The following is a 27,655-nucleotide window of genomic DNA, read 5'->3' on the forward strand; positions in this document are numbered from 1 at the left end:
AATCAATCAATCAATCAATCAACATTTTTTTCACAGAGCTGGAACAATGAATCCTAAAATTTGTATGGAACCAGAAAAAACACCAGATAGCCAAAGGAATGTTGAAAAAGGAAACCAAAGCTGGATGCATCATAATTTTGGACTTCAAGCTGTATCGCAAAACTATAATCATAAGACAGTATGGTACTGGCACAAAAACAGACAAATAGACCAATGGAAAAGAATACAGAACCCAGAAATAGACCCTCAACTCCATGATCAACTAATCTTTGACAAAACAGGAAAGAATATCCAATGGAAAAAAAAGACAGTCGCTTCAACAAATGGTGTTGGGAAAATTGGACAGCCACATGCAGAAGAATGAAACTGGACCACTTTCTTATATCACACACAAAAATAAACTCAAAATGGATGAAAGACCTAAATGTGAGACAGGACTCCATCAAAATGCTAGAGAAGAACACAGGCAGCAACCTCTTTGACCTCAGCTGCAGCAACTTCTTGCTAGACACGTCTCCAAAGGCAAGGGAAACAAAAGCAAAAATGAACTATTGGGACTTCATCAGGATAGAAAAAACTTTTGCACAGCAAAGGAAATAGTCAACAAAACTAAAAGGCAACCTACAGAATGGGAGAAGATATTTACAAATGTCTTATCAGATAAAAGGCTATATCTGAAATCTATAAAGAATTCATCAAATTCAACACCCCCAAAATAAAAATCCAATCAAGAAATGGGCAGAAGACATGAACAGACATTTCTTCAAAGAAGAAATACAAATAGCTAAAAGACAAATGAAAAATGCTCAACATTACTGGGCATCAGAGAAATATAAAGACCATAATGAGATACTACCTCACACTGGCCGAAATGGCTAAAATGAACAACTCAGGAAACAAGAACTGTCGGCAAGGATGCAGAGAAAGGGGAACCCTTTTACACTGTTAGTGGAAATGCAAACTGGTACAGTCACTGGAAAACAGTATGGAGGTTTCTCAAAAAGTTAAAAATAGAACTACCCTACAATCCAGCAACTATATACTAGGTATTTATCCAAAGGACACAAAAAAAGTGATTCAAAGGGGGCACATGCACCCTAATGTTTATAGTAGCAATGTCCATAATAGCCAAACTATGGAAAGAGCTCAGATGTCCTGTCCATTGACAGATGAATGGATAAAGCAGATGTGAGAATTTGTTTGTTTATTTATTTATATATCACACATATACACACACGATGGTATATTACTAGGCCATCAAAAAGAATGAAATCGGGATGCCTGGGTGGCTCAGTGGTTAAGCGTCTGCCTTCAGCTCAGGGCGTCCTGGGATCAAGTCCCACATCGGGCTCCCTGCATGGAGTGTGCTTCTCCCTCTGCCTATGTTTCTGCCTCTCTCTCTCTGTGTCTCTCATGAATAAATAAATAAAATCTTTAAAAAAAAAAAAAAGAATGAAATCTTGCCATTTGCAATGATGTGGATGGAACCAGAGGGTATTATGCTAAGCAAAATAAGTCAGAGGAAAACAATTACCATATGATTTCACTCATATGTGGAATTTAAGAAACAAAACAGATAAACATAGGGGAAGGGAAGGAAAAATAAAATAAGATAAAAAAAAAAACAGAGAAGGAGGCAAACCATAAGAAACTCTTAACTACAGGAAACAAACTTAGAGTTGCTGGAGGGGAAGTAGGTGGGGGCATGGGCATTAGGAGGACACTTGATATAATGAGCACTGGGTGTTATATGCAACTGATGAATCACTAAATTCTACCCCTGAAACTAATAATACACTACCTGTTAACTAAATTGAATTTAAATAAAAATGTTTTTGAAAATAAAAAATTAGAAAGGAAGGAAGGTAGAGAGGTACAGAGACTTCCCACAAGCCTCCTGCCCCCACACATGCACAGCCTCCCTCATTATCAACATCCTCCATTATCTGTTGGAATTGATTGACTTACACTGACACATCATCATCACTCAAAGTCCATAGGTTATGTTAGGGGTCACTCTCGCTGCTGTGCATTCATAGGTTCCAACAAATATATAATAACATATCCACCATTCTAGTATCATACAGAGTAGTTTCACTGCCCTAAAAATCCTCTGTGCTCTGCTTATTTATCCCTTCCCAACCCCAACCGTCATGGTAACGCTTTTCAATACTATTTACTTGGAGCATAAGGAACATGTTTTCAGTTTTGTGGGCCATGTCTCCCTTGGAACTACACAACTCTGCCATTAGAATGCAAAGCCTCCATAGGCAATACATAAACAAATGGGCATCTCAGTGTTCCAATAAAACTTTATTTACAAAAACAAGTAGGCATCGATTTAGCCCACGGGCTGTTGTTTGGTGATCCCTGAACAACAATATCACTTTATGCATTCTCATCATTTTCACAAGAAAGAAGTTCCTTAATAGCTTGACTTGGCATTAATAATTTGGGTTTTTTTTTTCCTATTTTTCTCTCTGAAAGCTATTCTTTTTCTAGAATGTGAAAAAGTACCCAACCGAAGCCGAGACTACAATGAAAGACAATTCCTTTTCAGAATATCCCTGCTTTAAAGCTATATTGCCTTCCTTTGCTTTAGATATCAAGTTTCTGGGGGCGCCTGGGTGGCAGGCAGTTAAGCAGCTGTTGGTTTCAGCTCAGGTCATGATCTCAGGGTCATGGGATTGAGCCCTGCGTTGGGCTCCACACTCAGTGGGGACGTCTGCACTTCTATTTGCACACATGTGTATACGTGTGTGCACTCTCTCTAAAACAAATGGATAAATCTTTAAAAAAAAAAATTCAAGTTTCTGGTAACTCTGGAGGAAACTACTCGCTCTTTGAAAATGTAATCTCTGTTTTTCCCACAAGGGAGGTTTGGGCCGCCTTACCAAGCAAGTCCCATAAGATGGCTGCTGTGGGACATGCCCTTGGCCAACCATATGCCACGTGAGCACTTCAGTTAAGTCCTGTTTGACTGCTTACCAAGCACTGGATCTTTTGTTTCCAAAATAAACCAATGTTTGTTCTTATGTTCAAAGAAAACCAACCTTCCAGTCACTGATTATAAACAGAGCAGAAGCAAAGCCGTGATTGCCTAGCGTGAGGAATTCATCTTAGGAGATCTCGTGGTCCAGAACACCTGTGTCCACTCACTCCATTGCAACCTACAAAGTTGATTTCACTGAAGGGAGGAGGAGTGTGTATACCACACTGGGGTTCCACTAAGATCATCCCTCTGAGGTCCAGTACCTCCTCCGAGAGCCAGGAGTCATGCCAACTATTTCCTGTTAGCCACAGTAAGAAATCCAAAGCACAGCACTGATGGTTTTTCTAAGTGGATATGGCGGCTCCCTGTAAGGCAATCACTGACCTGTCACAGCAAAGAAAGAGAACAGATAAAAATACTATCATCAAAGCCTAGGGGCTGGGTAGGCTTCTGTGTCTGCCAAGTAGTAGAAATCTGTAACATTTTAAGTAGTGTCTTAAGCAAAAGATAGTAATAGCCTCTGTCAAAAAAGCTCATCTAGCACAGATGGGACATCAGCCATGCACTTGACAGGGCAGCTGGTGGCAGACCTGTCAGAAAATGCGTCTGATAGGGAATGTGTACTTCTCAAAGAAATACTTCTGTGGGGCCTGGCCTCTACTCTCTAGGGCCAAGCAGGCTTCTGGGCTCAGTTACTCACACGACAGCTATGTCCTTCCCCAGGTCAAATGCAACACTGGATACTAAGTGGTGTGGACACACTTCAGTGAACTACCTGAAAGCCAAGGTTAAGGGCTTCATTCTTTCTGCTTTTAGCTTTGGAAGCCCCTTAAGCCCAGCACCGAGTCTTTGGGAGGACAGAGCATTCCTGAAAACAACGGAGCACTTGAGGGACCCTAGGAGGACAGAGGTGGAGAGCATGTGGGAGCCAACCCCAGGTGCATGCCTTTCCGGGGACCTCAAAACAGTGGTGGCAAGGGAACACTGGACCACGAGGAGATAGAACTCAGGGCGGCAGGTGTTCCTCCAGCTGGCACCTACGACTCCCCTAAAACAGACGCTCGCCCAAAATGAGACTTCCAAGAGCACAAACGACCTCAGAGGAGAAGAGCTTCCAGGCGGATGTTTGGCCTCAAGTGGCCTCCGGGAACTCTAGGTCCTCCACCTTCATGCACCGCCGGGCCCCTTGCCGTATCAACCTCAATGGACATCCTGATGAAGCATAGTCAGTAAGCATCTTCTCTCAATCTCCCCCAAGACTCTAAAGTCAAAGCCTTTCCACTAGCAAGTGGATGTGTTTGGTTTAAGCCTCTGTATCCTTTTCCCAGGGTGGCCGTGACCAAAGACCACCAGCCGGGGGAGGCTGAAAACAACAGCCCCCTATTCGGGAGCCCAGAAGTCTGAAATCAAGGTGTGGGCAGGACCCTTCCTTGCCCCTTCCAGCATCTGGGAGCTCCAGGTATTCCTTGGCTTGTGGCGACACCACTCTGATCTCTATCCTCATCTTTGCATGGCCTTCTCACCTGTGTCTCCACGTCTCACATATTCCTATGTCTTTCTCTACTGGGGACATCTGTCATTGGATTTAGGGCCACCCTACATCCAGGATGATCTCCTCTCAAGATCCTTAATTTAATGACATCTGCAAAGATGATTTTCCAAATAAGATCATGTTCACAGATTCCATAGGCTAGGACTTGGACATATCTTGTGGGGGAACATGATTCAACGAGTATAGTCTCCAACAAGCCAAACAAGAATAGGAGTTACTTATTTAAATACACATGGGATACTTCACCGAATTTAATCACTGCAAGGCCTGAGATGCTATCGAGTTAGAGGCTGGCATGAAGGTCAACTAAGTGTCCTTGGATGAGATACTGAGTTTGTCTGAGCTTCACTGTCCTCATGTGCAAAATGGGGATAACCCAACCTGGCGAGGCCATTGTGCAGATTAAAGGTAATTCACTTAGAGTGACTGGCACCCCAATATCTTGTTGACAGGGCTCCAGTCTCTAAGGACTCTGAGCAAATATCCAACAAACACTGCAGGAAAAGGCATCCAGTTACTCCTTGATCTAGCGGCTATCAGGAAATGTCTTACATACTTAGAAAAAAACAGAAAAGATCAAGGAAACAGGCTCACCAATGGCCAATAACATCAGACCTGTGAGAAATCAAGGACTTTGGGTCGTAAGAGCAGCCCCTCCCAAGTGGTCGCCTGTGGCCACGGTTTCCCAATGATCCCAGTGTCACCAACCTAAATCTACAGTGTACAACTGTCTCTAGGCTTCCCAGGACACAAGCTGTGTTTTATTTATCTTTGTGTCCCCAACACCTAGCTTGGTGCTTGGCACCTTGGTCATTCAATAAACATTGCCGGAATGATCCAGGACACTCTGGAACCTCAACTCTGGTTACAGACAATAATATGGATGAGTATTATTGATTTAAAGCACCATACTAAGTACTTCACATCTACATTGAGGGGATTAAATAAAATAATGTCCCTACCCATGTTGTCATGGCAGTGCTCCACAAATGTCAGCGATCATCATTATTTATTTTAACCCTCACTCCACCTAATAACGGAGGTGCCATCATTCCCATTTTACACAGCAGGAATTGAGGCAAGAGCAGGTAAGTCGCAGAGCTAATACCTGGCAGAACTAGGGTTTGTCATGCTACAAAGACTTGTGTCCTCTCCACTACACCACCTTGCACTAATTCATATTACTTAGTCTTGACTTTAAGGCTGGTCCCAGCCTGCATATCTATAACCAGACTATATATTGAGGCACTTCTGCGCGTGCGTGTGTGTACATATATAGCCATATATTGGTACACACACGATGCCTCCACTAAAGAAATAAACTAGAGAGAACACAGAGCTGAAAGCATATGGTCCCAGGGAACATGGTAAATTCCCTTGCACAGTCAAGCTCCTGAATCGTACTGAATCCTGAATCCGAAGGGTAAAGTGTCACATGTCATGCTCCGCTGAGCTCACAGAAGCAACATATACAATGTCTTGTAAACTCTAGAGCCCTGTCCGCAGGTTTATTACTTCCTGTCAAATTCTTGTTTCTAAGTGTACAGGGAAGCAGAATGAACTGTGCTCAACATTCACGTGCCAGCACTTTCTTCTCCACTGAAACTCCCAAGGAAAATGGTCAGGAAACATGACCGGGAATTAAAGAGAGTCCCAGCCACCGGACTTACAGGAGGAATGGATGCTGGGGAAGCTTTTGCGGCCCTCGGACACCAGATCGGGGTCACCCGTGCAGTGCATTTCTGAGTTCATCACTCCATCTGGAAAGCAGCGGTAAAAGAAATCGGGGCGAGGTCTACAAAAGACACCATGGACATTTTCAATATAAAATGCTGCCATCACAAATGGACCCCAAGCTGACCCCCACCATTCCCTGCTGCCCCCAACTCTTCCTCCTGCCAGTAACACTGATGCCCCCCAGTGACCACTCCAGACACATTGGTCTTGGGCACTTGCCACTTACTGGTTTTCTGACCTGGGGAAGGTCATGTAGCGTCCCCCCCAGCCTCAGTTTCCACATCTGTAAAAGGGGGAGATAAATACCCGCCCAAAGGGGAGGCCATGAGGGCTAGATGAGATGCTGATAGGAAACAGCTAAGCACAGGGCCAGCAGAGTAGATGGCAGTTCCTGCCTCCACTGACAGCTCCCATTCAGAGGCTGCTTCCAGAACCCCAGACTCCAGGCTTCTCCTGGACATGTTATGTTCTACATGTTCTTCCCTGCATCTTGAATTTGGATGGCAAACCACCCCTCCTCCAATAGCAGGTCTCTCCTAGCCTCACCTAACCTCACTGGAGGACCTGACAGCTTAGCTCTATGATGCAGAGGGCACGGCCACCCAGGCTGGCCTCTCTGACCTCACAGGAAGTGGGCAGAAGCTGACCCTGAGGTCAAGCCCCCTGCTCCAGGCACAGCTAGCACTTACCGAGCCCTTACTGGTACCATGCACAGTGCCAAGCACTGCACGTGCATCATGTTATGTGATTCTTATGCCAACCCTGGGACTGCCTTCATCTTGCAGGTGCAAAAATGAAGGTCTAGAAAGATGGCACTCCAGCCCAAGGTCACACACAACCAGTAAGTGGCAAAGGCAAGCCTAAGCCCCAGTAATTAGATTCCTGAACCAACACACTTCACCCCATGGTTTTCTGCCTCTCTCAGGGGAGGAGTCTCATATAGATGGGTGATGGCCAATCACTTCCTATTAACTCAACTAATATTTGTCGAAGGCCAGCCATGGGCAAGGCTTTGCTAGTGCTGTTAACACAGGGCCTCCTTTCTGCACATACTGGGTCACGGTGACTCCCTGGTCTTCCCAGCTCTGGGATCTAGGCCCAATCATAATCTGTCAATATCTATGTCAATAATCAGTACCAGTAATATATCAGAACTTCTGGTGTATTCTCTCTCTCCCCTACTCGGCTAGTGTTTCTCTACGTGTGGTTATTCACTTACTGAACCAGCATTTTATTAGGGCCCCACAGCAACTCTTAATGCAGAAAGTTGGGAGAAGAGCACAGCCCCAGGTCATGCACTACCCAATTTGTATCCACCTTCTACCCCCGTGGTGCCCGGCCAGCACCCTCCACCAGGTAGATGATCAGTAAATGCTGAGCTTCTGAGAGGGGAGCTAACCTGTCCGAGGCCAACAGCCAAAGTTAGGCCTCAATTTCAGGTCTTTTGACTGTTCATCTCTGTGGAAACTAGCTCACTTTTGGAGTAGTCGGGGGAGAAGCCAAGATAAATGGAGAACAGAAATTGTTTTCCAGGGGGGCAACAGAAATGTGCCATAAGCCAAAGCTCAAATGCTAATCCACAGAGGACCTTGAGAGTCTAAGCCACCATTTGTTTTTTTCCAAAACTTACCTTCCCACTATTAACTTAATAGTGTTTGTGCAGACTCCATTCAGAGCAAGAGCCAAGGACACTGCTACAAAACAAAACCAACAGATAGAAAAATAACCAGATGGTTCTAAAATCACCATCATCATTATCATCATCATCATCACGTTACATCATCGTACTATTCAATTATGGCCACAGAAATATGAGCCAACAGTTTAAAAGAACAGAGGGAAGTCTGAGTGGCTAGAGTAAAATATAATTAAGGCATGACATTGGAGAGTGATTCATAAAATCCCAAGACCCCGTGACATGAAATTTATCTCCCTTCCTTGACTAAAATTTTTTACATTGGAAAGGACCCATCCATTATGTTTTGGCCTGATATGAACAGATTTAATACTATAGCATGTAGAGTTTCTTTTACTGGTAGCAAGAAACATAGCTTTTTTATTTGTTTCTGGCAACCTTCTCAGACATAATTCTAATCAGAGCAGCTGTTGGACTCCTTCCTCAGAGTAGGACATTCCCACTCGGTGATTATCTCCATGTTGACCCATAACCCGCTGACAGCTGTCCCTCTGTTATCAGACAAATCACTTTCTGAGAGGCAAACAGTCCCAACACCTCATGGGATTTTCAGAAGGTTTGACCAAGTGGTGTTTTCTGCCACCTAAAGCAGCAGTAACTTCTGGAATCCATTATTTAAAAATATACAGCATGGGGACTTTCTCTAAGAAGCTTGGAAGGACTTTGCTGGAGGAAGTACAGCTCATTCAAAGGGTACCTCACAGGTCCCTTCTATGGTTATCAAGACTGCACAAAAGGCAAGTCAATGTGATAGAAGGTCAAATGTCTTGCATAAGCAATAAAAAACTACTGATGCCCCATTCCAACGCTTTGTTGAATAACAAAGCATATGAGCTATCATTTCCCTTTGGTAAATAGTAACTGTTCAATAGTAGTTGAATTTATGTAAGAAAACAGCAGTGGAGGGACATTTCCAGGAAGGAGCTGCCTAGAGCATTTCCTCATCATCAAGGGAGACAAATGTGTTCTTGAGCAGAAAGTACCGTGCAATGGCCAACACAGTCGTCAAGGGCACTGGCCACAGAGACTGATACAAAACCTCTCTGCTTTTAACAAGTCATGGGAAGCAGAGAGAACAGAAGGGACCAGTTCAAATGAATACCTTTGTCAAAGGGAAACTAATCACCTAAGTGTGAGATGGGCAACAATGGGCCATGTTGGAGTGTGGCAACAAAGGACAGATGGGGCACTAGGGTGTACAGCAGAGTGGGAGTCACAGCACAGCACCGCCAATAACATACCAAGCAGGCAACTGGGATGCATAAATAGGAGCCAGGCGTGCAGGAATTCAGAAAGATCTTCCGATTACATTCTGCACGCACAGACCTGTCCTTCCAAAATGCAGGCTTCCCTTCTCTCTTGCCAGCTCAGAGCACTGCTGAGAGGTCTCCTTTGCAGAGAGGAGAGAAAATGCCCTGGGCTGTCTTCACTGCTGTACTCTCCCTAGAGCCATGACAATTAACAGGCCCTGAGATCACCCTGTGTGACTGGGGTCTCTTCCTGTTAGAGCTGCTTTGCAGGCTCATGCTGTGTTTTCCCAGCTGGGCCACGCTTCTTCTGATCCTGGTCCTAGCATGGCCTTGGCACAGAGGAGGTCTCTGGAACAAGCATCACCAGCTGATCTCCCAATGCTCTTGGGGAACTTCACAGACCACTACATCAATCTGGAACACCATACACGTCCCCAACCTCAGTACCAGCTTGGCTTATTGTAGCAAAGAGCAGTTCTTTGAAAAGTTTCAAGTAGCTGAGCTAGAAAATGTGTCGATGGGATGTAACCACCAACAGCTGGCAACTTCACTCTCTGACCCAAAAGCCTGAAGGAGACAGAAAACAATGGGGCTCTGGAGTGACAATATTTTAGAGTGAAAGTCATCTCAGTATTCTGGAAGTAAACTAAACTGATTATTTTCATCTGAATAGTACAACCCCTAGGGGACCAATAGGGGGGCCTCTCACTGATACCAGAGGGTAGACTGGGCCCAGATCAGATGCATGAAAGACTGGCTGAGCAGGAAATGAATGGCCCCAATCAGGATTGCTTGTTGATTAACAATAACCCAGTGGGTCTGTTTCATAAAAGCTGTGTTTACAACATCCCACAGCACTGCAGGTTTGAGAGAATAGACAAAAAGACAAGCCAGACTGTCCAATAAAGAAATTCAAAGTAATGTGTACTGTGAGTTAGCCCACAAGTGGCCTGTATTGAGAACACTACTGCTTATAAGCATCCCAGAGGATTAGAGGGCTTTTGTTGTTACTTTGGTTGTTGTTGTAAATTCAGCACTGCAGCATTTCCATAACTGGGGCCTCTATTATTGGCTGTTCTGCAGCCGAAATCCCTAAAAGCTGGATGCTGCATAGGGGAAGCCTCACCCCTCTGTACCACAGCAGATGCACAAAGGTGGCCATGGTGGACATGCAGGTAAGAGGTCTTGGGATTCAGGTCTGCTAAAGGGACCTCAGCACTAAACCACTCTCACTGAGAAAGTCCTGAACTCTAGATAACATTGAAAATGCTACACCTGGTTTTCTGTCCTTGGTTTTTAAAGATCAGTCCCCAACCTCCTACTTCCAGGGCTTCCTAAAAGAAGTGATTTAAAAAACAAACAAACAAAGCTGTGTACAACAGGTGGCTCTTTTTCATTTCTATAAGGACAAGCTCTCATCTACTTAGGCAAACAGAACATCCAATAACTATACCTTCTCTGTTAACATACAGAAGGCAGGGTATGGTGTGCAATTTTCAAATGTCACTCTAAGGGAGACTTAGCAGAAAATGAAAAGGTCTAGAGAAGTAACTTACTGCCACAACAACACACAACTCCGGAAGCTGGCAGTAAGTTATAACCATAACCATGAAAGACAGCTCTTATCCACAGTCATATTATCTTGGGACTCCATACCAGGGGAGCAACTAGAATAAAAAGTGAGGTAAAGATATTTCCAGGTCAGCTGAGAGAGCTGCCAGCACATTTCAGGGACCACAGGGATACTCATCCAAACACCGCTGCTTAAGCCACATGTGGAGGCATCTATGCCCTCCTCCTTGGAAAAACTGACCTCTCTGCCACTTCAGCTGAGGGGACTGAGACCATGTGATCACAAATCCCCAAACCACAGATAAGCAGCCTGGGGACACACCTGACCTGAGGCAGGGCACCAGTAGGCTGACCAGAGACTCATGACTTTTGTGTCCAAGTGTGAAAAATGAGTTGAGCCAGAGGGTCTGATCCACAAGATGCAGAGCAGCTTGGAGGTGGGCACTAGTGCTGATGGTCCTACAGGTATGGGGCAGGAGCACCCACCACTGCAAGCCCAAACCTCATAGAAACCAAAGGTATGGGGCAACAGAAATGATGGCCACACTGTAGGATTAGGCAGGACACATGAGGAGAAGAGGGAAGGCACATTACAGAGAGGAGTGTATCTCCACTCCCAATGGCCTGGCTCCCTATTTCAGTCTCCACAGTGCACCTCTCTCCTTTTTCCCCCCCTATTCTTGGATATCTGTGAGATTTCTGACTAAACCCCTAATTTATATGAGCTAATTGGAGACAGACTCTGTTCTCTTTGGTTAGAGCCCAACCAAAACGGTTATGTAAGAGTGCAAAGCCCCTTAACTGCTCGAATACCCCAGATTTTGCCCTTAGCCTCGCTCCTGTACCAACAAAAGAGAAGACCATATTTTGCTACATTTCCATTTCCTCAAAGCCCAATAATTTACAAACATACTTTGGGGGCAGGGGATCTCATTTTTCCAGATATGACATTTAACTGAATGAATGTAAGTCCATACAACATACCAAAAACAGTTCGTGTGAGGGTTTGGATCGTTTTTATTGAGGTGTCAAAAAAAATCAACATAATTCAGTTTTCCTAATGATCTAAAAGCTGAAAATCTGGCTATTGGGTAGTTTATTTGGGTTGCTAAACAAGTCAATTAGCTTTGTTTTCTCTTACTACTGTCACATACTCAGTCATTTAACAGGAAGATCTAAAAATGGATTTAATCTTAATGTCAAACTCCTGTCACATGCAGCTATGGCTTAGCTTGGGGAGAATTTATAACAATGGTGTTATAGTCAGGGGCAAAGATTGTGGCACTCTTCACACAATAACAATTGCTTAGCTGCCAAAATGCCCCCCACCATGCCAAAAACAATGAGTTATGGAGTTTATTTCCAATTTCAATTACATTGTACATCTGCTTTTGACCTTGGTGCCTCTAGGTGATTGGTCAAGAAGTCTGTGGCTGATTTCTGAACTGCCCGCAATATGGGCTTATTAGCCACAGATGTGGGCTTGGACAGTCAATGGTGACCGTTTCAGATTCGCTTTGCCTCATGGCCAAGAGCTACCCTGCAGCTTGCTGTGCCTGAGCAGCACAGAGCTCTGATTGTACATTACGTAGGGCCATAGGGCCGTTAGCATTCAGCACAATGGACAGCAACAAGGCTGCGTGGAAGGTGAGGTGCTCGCCATCTCTGCACCCCCTCTTCATCGGGTTAAAAGTTTACCTTTCTTTGTTTCTCCCAAGCTTCGCTTGACCAAGAGAAAAATCAGTTGGGTGCAACAGAGATTTTTAAAAATCTACTGATCTAATTAAGTTCAGCCCCATCCCCTAGAGCAGGAACTGTGAATACTCTACCTAAGAAGGCTTCCTTAATTTCAGTCTTGTCTGTTCGCCGGATAATTTTCACCACACAAATAACAGCCAGGGGTGTGAGGAAAGAAATTGCCTGGAAAAAAATAACAAATAATCCCTTATGAGGACAGCAGTTTGCTATCAGAGGGCTGATTGATAATTAGTTCAAGTTTGTTTCATTTAGACTCACTAGTTGAATGATCTTACTGAACTCCTGACCTCAAACAAAGAAGGAGGATTTATATCTATACTTAGAGATGCTAAAGATTTAAAAAAAAATTGGAGGTCTGACTGTGGGTTATAACTGATTTGTAATTGCTGGGAGCCACGTTTAAAGTGGTGGCTTTTTAAACAGAAAAGAATAACCTACAATCAGGATGACTCATCTTTGCCAGCAGCCCCCTCACACCCTCCCCTGCAGAAGGGTGAAAGAAATCTTGGCCTCCCATCCCCAGCTCTCTTTTGGGGGGGGAGCATGTTGGACTTGCTTAGAGTCAATCGATTCATTTTCTTTGGTGTTCTTTTGTTGAATTTCATTTCCTCTGCAAAGCAGAGTTTAATCCTTTTGCTTGCCACCTCTCTTCCTTTCCTCCATGGCCTCTTCTCCTCTGGCCCAAAGCACACAAATGTGCAATAAATGTTTAATGAATCAAGCTGGTGGGATTCAGATGCAAGCAACACTCATTATAGAACCCACTATGAGGGACACCTGGGTGGCTCAGCAGTTAAGTGCTGCCTTCAGCCCAGGGCATGATTCCGGGGTTCTGGGATCAAGTCCTGCATCGGGCTCCCTGTGAGAAACCTGCTTCTCCCTCTGTCTGTGTCTCTACCTCTCTGTGTGTCTCTCATGAATAAATAAATAAAATCTTTAAAAAAAAATAAAAAGAACCCACTATGAGGCAGGAACTACGTTTGGGTAGCATCAGGTACCAGCATCTCTTAAATCCTCATGATGGCTCTGTGACTATCTTTGCCAGGCTTAGGGACTAAAGGATGTGCCCAAAGATATAAAGCTGGTGAGTAGCAAGGCCAAGTTTTAGAGACCAGGTTTCCTGCCTGCCATATCTAGTCTTGATTTAGCATTCTACAATTAATAAGTTATTTTCAACATTCCAACAACCAAGAAAAAAAAGTATTTCAGTTACTTCCTTATAACATCTCAGGCTAACAATATCGGAAGGGGCTAACTATCCTACAAATCCACAGCTGGCCTAATAGACAGTGGTGGGAAGGATGGGATGTGGAAACTATTGCTCACACTTTTGGAAACAGTGTTCACATTTTTGGAAATCTCCACCTGTACTCTAATGCAATGCTACTTTTTTTGGAAGGGGGCTTTCTTAATCGGGCTAAGGCATAGCTGGAAGACACTTTTCTTTTATATAAAGAGAAATCACCCAAATGACCAGAGTCTTTCAAAATGACTGGAGACACTCTACATACTTGCTACAACCAGACTTCAAGAGCTGAGCACATCTTGGGGTATCCCTTTTGGGAACTGTTTTTAGAAGCAGTTCATGAGACATGAGAAAACCCCTCTCCTTACTGGCCAGTATCTTTCCCACCATAATGGTAGTAACCAGGTTGACGAGCCTCCTTATCAGCTGTGGCCCTGAATGAATTAGCTGTTTAAACACCAAATTAGCAAGTCCTATCACCATGGAAGGTATTTGGAAGAATGTGGCACAAGTCTAAGGGCAGCTGTAGGAGAGGAGATTCAGAAGAATCTCATACAGAGAAACGGAGGATTTCCCCAAGGGTGACTGGAAAAGGCAAGACTCACTTGTGAGTTAATAGTTCCAGCAAATTGTGAAAGTTCCCATGAGAGCCTGGGTGGCTCTCACACTTAAAAAACAGTCGGGCTCACTACAATGCTGAGTTCCTCAAATATACTCACAGGACATGTACATTTTGTAACAAGCATCTCAAATGATACTGATGCTGGTGCCTGCATTAGGGTTTTGACTCACACACTCAGTGTTGAAAGAGTGATGACTGAAGCCCTTGCTTACTTAAGTCCAAAGTTATAGCTAAGGTCAAAAAAGTCCCTGGCAACTTGTGTCCTCTCACTTCAGACATGCAGACCAGGCCACACACCCTCCAACAGGGGAAAGCGGTTCACTGAACAGTGAACTGCACTGCAGTGACCCCACTGACAGTCACATATGAGAACAATGTGGGACTGAAGGAAACATTACAAGACAATCCCAGATGACATACTCTAAGGTTAGACTGAATAAAACCCCAGAAAAGATATGCGTTGGCAAGACTTTCCCTACTTCAGAGGCCGTCTACAGGAGATCCTGAGCAGGAGCGTACCAACCAAGAGGAGACACTGCAGGGGAGGTTGACAGCTCTAGGACTGTGAGTAGGGGTTAGAGAAGGCACTGGGGTGGAAGTGGCTCCAGGCTCACCCCTTGATGGCTAAGGGCATCTCCCTGCGCACTGCTCCCCAACCCAGCTCTTTTAACAGATCCTCACTCTGACAGCCCAACCAGACTGTACTTAATTTCACCTATTCTAGGACTTTCCCAGGTAGATGCACGTGGGTCTCTTTTCTAGAACCACTGACAAATCACTTCCAATGCTGGGCCAATCACAGCCAATGCTGGGCACCCTTGAGGGCCAGGGCTCCCCAGTTCATGAGCCTCACATGAGGGAATGCATCAGACCAAGCACCACAGCACCCACCCAGGCGGCCATAGAAATGTCTGCAAAAGACTGTGTAGCCGTCTTTCTCTCCTCCCCTCATCCTAATGACATTTGGGCTCTGGTCCCATTTCTTCTTCCTGAAAACATATTTGGCACATCTTTGGACAGCACAGGCTTCAAATCAGCATAGATATAGATATATTGATCGTGTGCTCCCTTTTTCATAAATATTTTCCAACTAGAAGATGGAGTTAAGAGATTAGCCCCAGAGGCCAACACATTAGGAAAACAACTATCTTCTGGGCCAAAGCACTTCTGAATTGAGTAAAAGAGAAATGAATCCCCCTTTCACCCAGAAGACCAAATGGAATTAAACCCCATGTACGCCCTTCCCACAACTCTGACACAAGCCTTTAGAGGCTGCCCTTCTGCTGCCTAAGCCCATGGAAATGAAAATGGACACAGACACGAAGGTGGGGAGTGATTACTTCTACTTCCAAACAGATGTAGAGACGGAGGACAAAATGGGCAGGCAAAATTTCTCCAGTACTGTTTTCCCCTCAGGTTAATTTTGCCATGGCTTAAAAATTTCTTTGAAAATCCTGGGAATGAGCCCAGTGGAAAGACAGGGAATGGTTATAAATGCTTATTAAATGGGACCCGAGAGAGACCAGAACAGTGCGTTCCAGCCAATCACTGCTGTGGGATGCAGGGAACAGACTGAACTCTCTTTAGACTTGCATTTCCCTCCTGTTATGAGAATAGGGCTGCTCAGTATATATACATAAGTTAGCTAACCAGGGCTAACATGTTCTGGAAACTTACTGAGGGCCATGGTCTGTTGTAGGAACGTGAGGCAAATTAACACACTAACGTGTCCTTACTTTATGGATGGGAAACTAAGGCACTGAGGGATGAAGCAACCTGCTGAAAGTCGCACAGCTAGTAAGTGGTAAAGTGGAAATTTGTAACCGAACTGTTTAAATCAAGCTTTGTGCTTTTAACCATGGTGTTTTAGCAATTCTGACCTTAGAAGTAAGAAGCATTAATAAAACATGGTAAATGCTTTTTCTCTGGAGATGAAGGAGGAAGTTAAGGGAGCTCACATCCAGGAACATGGATAAGTCACAGAAATGTTAGTGGCAGCTGTCATGGGTTAAGCACCTACTACGTATAAGGGACTTTCCTCACAGTTCTCTAATCTCCTAACCACTCTGTTGGGGGAAACATTATCCTCCTTGCATTACAAAATGAGGACTCAGAGCAGTAATGTGAATTCCCAAAGGCATGCACCTGGTGGGCCCAGGACACCCCCTAACTGGGCTGCCCTCCTAGCTGGGCTGGAGTCTTGAATCACAGCGATCCCCTAAGCCCAAATGTTTCATCTTCCAGTTGAAGGAAACTGAGCTGAGATCATTTTTGCATTAAAGAACATTTTGTAAGCTACTGATTAAGTGTACTCCACAGAAACCAAATATCCAGATAATATATATAAACCATTAGGCAGGATCTGGTCCACAGCTGGTTTTGCATGATGCTAGGCTCCAGGCTGAGAAGCCAGAGCTCTGAAGAGGGAAATGTAGGGAACAGACTCAGATTAAGGAAAGCCAGATGCAAGCTCCAGCTCTAACACTTACCAGCTCTGTGACCATGAGCAAAGCACTCCACCTCTTCCCCTTGGGGCTCGGTCTCCTCACCCATAAGATGGGAATAATAATACCATCCATAACAAATATTGTTGCTAGGATGCAAATGCAGTAGCAGTTACTGAATGTTTCTTATGTCCCAAACGCTAAGTGAAGCGCTGTAAATCTATCACCTCATTTGATGCTCTCAGCACCGTGGCAAGGGGAGGGAAGTGTTATTAAAGACCCCTTTTTACAGACAAGGACACTGGGGCACAGAGAGGAGGCGATTCTCCTGTCACATAGCTAGAAAGTCGATCGCAGGTTGTCCACTCTGGAGCCTGCACCACAGACCCATCCAGAGAGGAGCAGAGTTGGCATCCAGTGAATGCCTATTGTTGGCTACAATGTCGTTATTTCCCAGGGAAAATGGAACAAATGACCCAAACCAGTAAAGGAGTACCAGGGTCCTGAGACCACAGGTTTGGGAATAAAGCACTCTAAGTTCCAGCCCACTATGCCCTGAGGTCTGAGCAGTCAGGGACGAGGTCAGGGACAGGGAAGAGCCTACTTTGCCCAGGCTCCTTGCCACTCCCTACAGGACCGACATCTCCACCAAGGACCTGCCTTGTGCACTGACCAATGAAATCAACACAGGAAGTGCCTTTCTGTCCCCAGCCACTGCTGCACCCAGAAGGTGGGTCACCCAGAGTGATGATGCAAGGCACAGTGCTGTCAGGATGCTTCTGGAAAATAACAGACTAGCCAGACTAGCCTGTGTGAAGTGGGAGGGGCAGAAGTACACCAAGAACTCTGAATAAGCAAAGAGGCCAAAGCCAGAGCGCCCTGATGTTAGGATGTTAGCTAGAGAAGAGCTTGTCACTGAGGTTCATTCATATCAGACAAACAATGGGTGCAAAGTACCTTAATTTCTGGCATTTGACAGAAAGGTGTGCTGAAAAGTGCTTATAGAGACAACTCAGGACATGCAACGCAGACAGCTGAAAAAGCCATGCTGCGAGTAAACAATTACAGCCCATCATAGAGAAAAGAGCTGTCGAAGACTTTACCAAAAAGTCTAAAAATTAAACTGTCTATCACGAGCCAGCTTTGTCTCTTTTCCTCCCCTCCTTCTCCCAAAATTGACTTTCTGTCTTCCTTAGAAACATCCTACCCTAAAATAGGAAACCCTGTTATCGAATCAACACCATATGAAGAATATTCTACAGAAGTAATCTTCTGGACTCGTTGTGGCCAGGGCAAAGGACAGGTCTTGGGTAGATTTGTTTTTTAAGCCAAGGAAAGCAATTGGGGAACACCAATCATTCCTTCAGCTCATTACCTGAGTTACCTGTGACCATCCAATTCCTGTTCATGTCTGTGTCCCCCATGAGACAGGAAACCATATCTTGTTCAGCTGTGTACCTCCATCCCCCAGCACCATGTTGGGCTCAGGCAGGTGCTTTGTAACTGTCAGCTGAATTAAGTAATAATCAGCTAACCTGAAGCTTCTCCACAGTCTGCTTCCTTCTTCTGCCCCCCTCACACACGGATACCCTAAACACACTCCTGTTCACTGGGCCCACATGGCCCCTGCTCTCCGGTGTCTGTGCTTTTACACACCAGGTCTTCTGCGTGCGATCTGCTACTCACCACCTCTCCATATACCCTGAGCCCCCATGGAGACATCACAGTTGAAAGGAGCTGGCATTCAGATCTGGGTCCAGCAACTGGTGGTATATAACCTTGCACAAGCTGCTAAATCCCACTGGGGTTTCATTTTGTCATTGAAATAATGGGTTCACAAAAGTGCTGACCTCAACAGATGTGAGAGGGACTATCTGACATGCTGCTGTAAAGTGGAAAGCACAATTCCTGTATTCAAGAGATGTTGGTGGTTGTTGTTACTGCCATGGTGATGATGATGATGGTGATGATGATGATAGTGGTGGTAATGGTGCTGCTGCTGCTGATGATAATGGAGGTGGTGATGGTGGTAATGGTGTTGATGATGATGATGGTGGTGGCGGTGATGATTATGATCATGGTGGTGATGGTGATGATGATAATGGTGGTGATGATGACAATGATGGTGGTGGTGATGAAGCTCACTAAAAGTGTACTCAAGCCTCTAGTATTTTCTAGATTCTGTTTTGTTTAGAGTACCATCTCCCCCAGTCACCTACAAGACCCTTAAGGATAGACCTTCCACATCTGATTTGACTTCCTATCACCTGAAGCTCCTATGGATTTCCTTACCCACAGCAGGCTCCTGGAAGTGTTCCCTGAATGTACAAAGACACAACTACTAAGACAGCAAGCAAAGAATATACTAAGAAGCAAAAACCAACACAAACTAAGTCTTCCTACACCAAAAAGCAGATTTTCAAAAATGCTATGATAAATCCCACACTCAGGAACAAACCATGACCATATCTTTTGAATAGGGAGCAGCCTTCCATAAAGGCAGGTAATGGTTTGTGAACATCTAGGACATGTTAATTCAAGATTCAGTATATGTGAAAAGAATTCTCAGTCTCTCTGCTCAACAGGAACCCAGAATCATCAAGGGAAACAAACTCTTAGAACTAAAACTAAACAATCCAACCACATTCAACTTCCAGGTTGACAGACATAGTCATCTTAGCTGACAGTGCCAAAGACAGAACAAATGAGGGGGGCTCCCTGGTGTCGTTATCACCATTCACTCTGCTTAACTTAATTCCGTACCATTCTGATACTATTTTTGTGACATCTGAACAAGTGGCTCATCTAAAATACACATGTGCATGCACACACACACAAACACACACACTTCCAGAGGCCTAATTTCCCAATCAAAAGACATCTGGGTTTTTACCAGCTGCCTTTCAACAATGCTTTGATTAGAAAATTAAATAAAAGTTTGCCTTTGGATTAAAACATTCCAACCAAAAGTAAAACAGACCCCAGGATTTTATGTATTAAACAGCAAAACTTGAGCTTTCTAAGGAAATCAACATAGTTTTAAAGAACAATATAAAAGCATGTTTTATTAGAGTCTTCCATAAACATTTGAAGGTTTTAAAGAATCAGAGCGAACAAATGATATTTTATATTAAACTCAATAAAATCCAAGTGACAAAGCAGTTTTCCTCTTTATGTTACATGTATTATAAATGTATCTACCACTTTCCTTGTGTTATTATGGAATTGTATTAAATCTTGTGAGAAAATGAATGAAACGTATCCACTACTATTAACAAAACAGAAGGTTGAACTTATCTCATTTGGGGATTCAAGGGTAGGAATCAGGATTTGAGGCTGAATACACTTCTATTCTCTGAGAATCACAGAACTGAATAACTCCTTTACTGCCTCCTAACCATCCCTGCCAACATGCAAATGTGCCCCCTCCTATCCGTGTCTGCAGCCAGAATATTTGTGGCATTTGTATCTAGACTTCAAAACATTCCATTGTTCATAAATCTAGGACACAGCCACAAATTTCCCACAATATCCCATATGAACACTCATCTCCAAATTGTGTTTTATAGCACATAAAATGTGAAATCTGTGAGGAATGGGGGTAAGTGGTAAGTAGGAGCTTCCCCTTCTCTAAACCATGGAGTAAACTAGTGAGACACATACCAGTTCCTTTATTTCTAGGATTTATAGAAGATTTGAGTAAGAGCAGAAATGGAAAAAGTCTAATTTTCATACTCAAGTGTTAGATAATGCCTGAACTCTTCAAGTCCCCTGAAATTTACAAAAATCCAGTTTCATTTCCAGTGGAAAAGCAATTATTAAAGAGCAATTAAAGTAACACTTCAAAGCTCATGTGATGTTCGGGGCATTTCGGGATGTTTTCAGACACAAAGATCTTTCCAATCATCACTAATTAACAAGATCTCCTTCATAAAATCAGAGGGATTTCTTTCAAAACACAAAAAATATTCGCTTGTGCTCTATGAAATCTCAGGACCAACCACTGAAGGTCCCAGAGGCACAAGACATAACGGCTGGCCAACAGGAATAAACTTCAAGCTGGCCCACCAAGTCACATTACTGTTCTGTAATGAGGAGGAGCTCAAATATTCCCTCTGCTACAGAAAGGCCTGATGGCAATTTCCCAGGAGGCAATTAGCTTCAGCAAGGAATCCTGAACACTGGGTTCCTGACCTACAGGGCAGCCTCATGGCTGAGACTGGGCTCAGAGCTTCCTGCTTGGATCTGAATCCTGGCTCTGCCACTCACTGGCTGTGTGGATTTGGGCAGGTTCCTTCTTTCTCTGGGATGCAATTCTGCACCTGCAAATATGGACAAGACTGACAGCTTTCTCACTGGAATGCTGGTGAGATAATCCTTTCTCAAGCTCTCAGCAAAGGGCTTGGCACATAGGAAGTGAGGTGTAAGAGGGGACAGCTGCCATGGGGCGGGGTGAAGAGGTGAAAGTAATGCCACTATATCTACCAGCTATTTGGATCCTGGCCCATTTATTCTAGAAGTAGAAAGACACAAAAGACTATCCAGGGATTGAGTCATACAAGGTGGGGGTCATCAGTGGTGTCACATGACCACCTAGAAACCAAAAAGAGCAGTTAACAGAGCTGTCTATGGGGCCTGAGTTTGGCAAAAATCGAGGTTTATCCCAGAAGGAAATGGAACAGGGAAATCTGTTTCTAGTCTTATTTTACTGTAAATATTTGGAAAGAACTCAGGTAAGCAAGTCCCTTCTCTTTCCAAAGTGGCAGGCGATTACTAGTTCTCACATGACCAAGCAAGCACCCGTCATGACCTGGAATTGAGTTTAATGTGATGGGCTGCTCACCTCCTCTTTCTTCCAGACTCCTCACTGTCTTCAGCAGGGGTTAGAAAAGCAGAAATGAAAACCCATTGGTTCATACTTGGGAGACTGGTCAAATCAGCCATAAAATAATGGTACTTACAAACATGAGGCGGGTAGGTATGTTGTCTGATTGCACCAAAGGATTTTTATAGAGCCAGATCTCTTCTGGCTGGATGACTCTCTGGAATGGATCCAAAAACTCTGTAAAACTGAAACAAAACAAAGACAGACTTGTGAGGGCTTGAGCACTCATCTGTAGCCTGTAGTTCCCTGAGAAGGCCACTCCCACACGCCCTGGGTGGAGAATCCAGCCTCTGGGGAAGGGGAAGGAATAACAGGCTGCCTCAGGAGGGAAGAATGGATGGAAAGAATTACTGAGACTCTGTAGAACCTTCTGGCAGCACGTGCCAGCAAAGACCCATTCGGAGCATAAAAGAACAGCTGCAAAGCTGACATACAAAGACCCTCGAAGTCGGATCTCTGATGTGAACTAGGAGCCGAGGAGCAGAAGGGGGGTGGCAGGGAGGTGGGGGGCTCGGGGTGGGGCAAGGCCAGGCCAGCAGCGCAGCTCTGGGAAGGAAATGGGCCCCCGTGGAGCAAAGGTGAGGGAGCAGCCTGCACCACCTGGGCCAGGAACCCCCCCCACCCCCCCCCACCTGGGGCCCTGTCCCCCCTCCCTCCCCCCCACCACGGCGCACTGACATGTCACCACCAGTTGGGGGCAGAGTGAGCAAGAAAAGCCTCCCAGAGAAGACAGGAGGTCTGGCAGGAGGAACACAGGGAGAAGGGAAGGGAGGGAAGGAAAAGGGGAATGAGGGGCATTCTGGGGCTGCTGCCAAGAACTCAGGCAGCATGAAGCATCCACGTCCTCCTCTCGCCATCCTCCCAAGCCCCCCGCACCCCGGGAGCCCACAACAGGTGCATGCAGAGCAGTCACCACCAAGAGGAAAAACGGGGTGGGCAGGGGCGAGGGGGTCAGAGCCTGCCAGGACGTGCTTGGCTTTGTCAGATGACCCTCCGGCCCAGGCGTCCTCCCTGCGGGCTCGGTTCAGTACGTGGGTCTGACAGGGTGGTGTCACCCATCAGCCCAGACTCAAGAGAGGGGAATGGACTCCACCCCTCAGCAGGGGTGTAGCAAGGTCCCATCCCACGGGCTGTCAGCGTTGCGAGGGGCCCAGGCCCCGCCCTCACAGACCCCAGAACCTCGATCCCCATCCCTTCCCCACGCAGCAGGCCCCGCCGCCGAGCACGTCCCTCCTCGCTCCGCTTGTCCCCCAGGTGTTACTATCCTTGTGGCTATTTTTTAAAGCCTCGTGCACCCCACCTTTTGCACAATTCCACATCCCACCCTGGGGAGCTGCTGCCAGAACGCATCTATCAAGCAAATTATATCCTCTGGGAGCAGCGGAGCCAAGAAAGACAGACGTGCTTTCTCCAGCCACGCTCCAGCCACCGGTGTCTGCCTCTGAGAATCCAGACGGCGAGGCAGCCACGCAGAGGACTTGGGTCTCCCAAAGCAAACGGGGGCAGAGGTGGGCATGTGGTGGAATGGAAAGGTCTGGAGACGGTACAGGGTGGTTGCCAAGAAAGGACATCCTGGGCCTGGAAACTGCCTTCCACAAGCTCTCTGTGGGTGCTCTGGAAGCTAGGAAATGGGAAGCCAGCTTCCAGCGAGGGGGTCGGGCATAGCCTCCGATGACCTGTTCACCAGGGCTCACTACGCACTAGGACGTCCCAGAGCTGTGAGGTCAGCACGTCCCACACATGAATGTGCCCAGGAGCCACGTGGGAGTCTTGTGCGTACAGGAACCAGACAGTTGGCACCTCCAGCCGCTGCCCTGTGGCTCAAACCGCTTGGAGGCCTAGCCCAGATCTATGGCATCAGACAGGATCTTCATTTTTAACAAGCCCCCCAGGGGATTCATGTTGAGCCTTGACAGTTGGACACACACAGCTCTCAGGCGGGAAAGCCAGTGCTCCCCAGCTTTGACCTTTTAAGAACCAAGTGGGCCAGTGTTGCCTTATTCCCCCTCCTCCCGTACAGAGACTTTCCTTTGAGACTTTGTAAACGAAAAGCCTAGAAGAAACTTGTCATGTTCCTGCTTAATGATGAAATCAGCATTCCCTCCATAAATAACCGGTAAACAGCCAAAGAAATACAGTAAAAACCGAAGACTGCTACGAAATCCGACTTTGGTGCTGCTGCCTTAGAGCCTCACCTGGCCTCTCTCTGAGGTCCCCCAGAGCCTCCCCGGCAAGGTGTGGGGGAGACGGAAGGAGAAGCGAGAAGGCGCGAACGTGTCCTCCCCAGGACTGTGGAGGCAGGGGCTCCCCCCTGCGTATCCTCACCCTGCAAAGCCCGGAAAATCATCTCCAACACCACAGTGGACGTGGAAGCAGTTCAAAAGGTTTTGATGGGAAAAGGAAGGAGTTACTACCAAATAAACATAAATTTTTCTTTTGCGAAAATTGTAATCCAAAGGCAAGTAACTTGCTGTTGGATTTGGATCCAAGATAACGCTTTTTTAATTTCTTTGCTGTTTGAGTTTGACAATTATCTTAATCTAACTGTATGTCAATTTCTTCTTGGCAAAGGAGGACCGTTGTCCTCTGAAGACTATTGTCTTCTCCCAGTTTTCCGATGATGGGGTTTGAAGAACTGGGAAAACCTACACTATCAAAATTCAAAGATGTTATTCCAGTTTTTATGCTGGGCAATTCTCTCTTTAATTCATGTGAAAATCATCCTTAGGCTGGGTTCCTATTTTCTTTCTCTCTCCCTCTCTCTCGCTCTCTCTCCTCTTTCCTTCTCTTGGTGGCCGGTCCTGTTTTCGCAGCTCAGCCTGACTTTAAGCAGCCTGCAATACCTGCTTACATAGGAAGGAGTACAGTAGGGGACAGATGGTGGATCACGTTTGCCAACCATTTATTCACTCAACAAATACTGAGTGCCTACGATGTGCCTGGTATTGCCCTATGAGCCCTGGGGAGTAAAACACACACAGTCCCCACTCTTGCAGAGATTACAGGCAAGGAACCCTAAATGCCAACTAGCTGGGGAATGAGATGTCGAGGTCTTCAGTCACAAGTATCAGAGTGCTGTCTCCCCAGATCGCCAGCCCACTCTGTTTTAGGAGATGTCAGGTTAGGAGTGTTCCAGTAGCTGGACCCATGAGATGGCCCCTAGTCTAGAGCAGCTTACGAGGACTCTGACTCCCTAGGAATGTTATGGGATGTATTTCTATCACCGTTCACATGTGGAATGCACCAACAGATTCAGCCCACAGTTAGGAACCCAGAAGAATGGCCCTTGACATCTTGACATCACACCAGCAAGGAGCAGGGATGCCTCTGTCCCCCATGCCTCCTCTAACTCAAAGTCAAGTTCTCAAAGCCCCAGAATCTCTCCATCATCTTCTAAAAACTCCACAGATTTGTCAATGATCTTTAAGTCATGGACCTTGATGACATACCTTTTTCAAGATAAGGTTAACGCTTCAGTCACATACTAGACACAGCTTTCTACCTCCTTTTCTCCCAACCAGAAATAACACAAGATTGTACTGAAAGATGAACCTAACCACACCATTAAACTTGGTGCAAATCCTTGCTTTGGCATTTGCCAGATGGGTGGCTCAAGAAAAGTCACTTAACCTCTCTGAGACTCCGTATCTTACCCCCATCCCCAAGGATGGCCATACCTTCCTGGGCTATAATAATACTGCTAACATTAACAGTAAGAAAAGTTGGGGTCTGGCACAGTGTCTGGGCACTGAAGGCCTCAATCAAACGTGGCTGCTCTTCCTGCAGCATGGACATGAACAGTGCTGAGGACATGATGTGGGTCTGAGGAGGACTCCCCACCCCCTTATGCCCAACCTGTGGGCAGTGAGTTGCAGGCGGGGGGAAGAGTGTCAGACAGGATGTCAACAACTGCCACTCATCCCTCGGCCATTCTGTGAGCGAACAATGGCCCAGGCAGTCACTTCTGAACCTTGCAATGTGAAGGAGGGAAAAACAAGACTCGTGATAAAGAAGTTTTCCAGGCAAGAGCATAAAGTAAAGCCTGTTTCTTAATTGAACTATTGACTTGTCCTCCCTAGTGGGCCTCTCCTGTACAAGAGGGGAAACGCTTACAAATGGACCCTGGAGGCAGTCAGTAGACAGGCAGCTGCTCCACTCCTGGCAGGGAGGAGGTGGATCAGATTTACCGTTAGCCCTGGGGCAAGGGGTAAGATGAGGCTACAGAGAGAGCATGACGATGAATGATCTCTGTGACCCAGAAGTCAGGGACCTGCCCCTGCACAGCCTTCTCCTGAGATGGGTCATTGGCCACCCCCAAAGACAAGAGGAACAATTTTCATAGAAATAATGAGTTATGACATTTGGAGCCATCTTGTGCCATGCCCTTGACTTAAGTGCTTTCGAACATTGCTCGTTTACTCTTCATAAGAGCACTGGGAGATAGAAATTGCTATTATTCCCATTTTAGAGATGGGGACACTGAGACTACAAGGCAAAGAGGTCTCTTGCCTACGTCATCACAACTCTAGGTGCCAGGGAATGTCTACCATCCCACGTGCTCCTCAGCAGCTACTCGGGAACTTTAAGGAAAAATCATGCAGATACTCGCACGCACACGCAGCACCCACCAGTGTAATGGCATCTGCAATTATTTTAATAAGAGATATCATTTCCCACAATTAGAAATACAGCCTTACTTTTGGGAAAGGCAACATGGTGAAGCCTGAGATCGATTCTTGCAGAGAGCAGTTTGATGTTTGCTGTGAAGGAGCAAATGAAGATACGAGAGCAGCGAAGCCCCCAGGAGTTGCTCCCGCCTACCCCCTCCTCCCTGACCCCTCAGAGAAGCAGGTACCCCCCGCAGCAAAGCCACCTGCCACTCACCTGCTTGGGGAGAACCACAGCCAGGTGGCCAGCCCCGGACCAGGTGAGGAACGGCTCGCAGAGCCCCTGCCCCATTCTGGGGACCCTCTCTCTTCTGTGCAGCTTCTCATCACAAAGGATGAGAAGGCGGGTTTAGTGGGGGTGACTGCCACCTGGGGCCGAGACACAGGCAGAGCCTGGCTCTGGTCCTCACACCCTTCCAACTCTGTGGGCACAGATTCTGGAGGGGCAGCCAGGGCTGGATTTCCTCTCTCCCTTACTGGCACAGTGACCTCGGGCAAGGCACTTCCCTTCCTGGGCCTTGGTTTCCTTACCCTGCCAAGGAATGCCGACAAGACCCCCTCCCTGTTGTACTGGGCTGGTACGGATACTGAACAGGGTCCTGATGTGAAGCACCCGCCTGGGAGGGCACAGGCCTATGTTGTTGCCCTGCGGGGGAAAGCCTAAAATTACAGCCCAATATTGTGTCCTGCCCTGACACCTGAAACTGCACTGACTTCAAACAGCCTGACCACAAGCTCCCTGCCCCACTCCACTCCCACAGGAAACGTCCCCCCACCAAACAACTCTCCTTATCAAGGGACCAGGTGTGATTTCTGTTTATCCTTCCTTGAGCATTGGGTTTCAGTCCCCTCCCAGCCCAGGAACAGGCCAGTCACATCCTTCCACAGGAACCAAGGACACCCCAGCCTCTTACTACACAGCCGACCTCCCACAGGCCCTGTCGATTCACTCTGCCCTGCTCCTAGCTCTGCACAGCAGGCAATGTCCTCCTCCCCTGCTGTGAGCCTCTGTGACTAATAAACTGCATCCATCTCTTTGTCTCATCTTAGGTGTCATATATGGCCACCCCTATAACCCCAGGGTAGGAATCCCTCCTCTCCAAAGGGGTGAAGACGGGGTATCAGAGCATTTACCTCTTGGCTAAGCCCTCCTGAACACAATGGGATGGGACCGTGGTGGAAATATGTGGGCCAAGCCTGGAGATGTCATCAATCTACCCAGCTCCAGGAAGGA

At 46.1% G+C, this 27,655-nt stretch overlaps 1 protein-coding gene across 4 annotated transcripts in view; it reads right to left on the reverse strand.

Annotated features, from left to right (window-relative positions):
• Nucleotides 1-27,655, reverse strand: part of PLPP4 (phospholipid phosphatase 4) — a 119,595-nt gene that overhangs the window by 54,052 nt on the left and 37,888 nt on the right. For 2 of the 4 annotated variants that reach the window (XM_072805086.1, XM_072805087.1), the window contains exons 2-5: nt 21,831-21,939; nt 12,629-12,719; nt 7,912-7,975; nt 6,215-6,339 (exon numbers count right to left, since the gene is read on the reverse strand). In XM_072805086.1, coding sequence (XP_072661187.1) covers nt 6,215-6,339; nt 7,912-7,975; nt 12,629-12,719; nt 21,831-21,939 — 389 coding nt within the window. Of the gene's footprint in view, nt 1-6,214; nt 6,340-7,911; nt 7,976-12,628; nt 12,720-21,830; nt 21,940-26,638; nt 27,130-27,655 lie in introns of those variants that run through there. The other 2 variants (XM_072805085.1, XM_072805088.1) reach the window with 2 other exon arrangements.

The sequence above is a fragment of the Canis lupus genome, chromosome 29, assembly GCF_048164855.1.
Source record: "Canis lupus baileyi chromosome 29, mCanLup2.hap1, whole genome shotgun sequence".
In the NCBI taxonomy this organism is placed as follows: domain Eukaryota; kingdom Metazoa; phylum Chordata; class Mammalia; order Carnivora; family Canidae; genus Canis; species Canis lupus.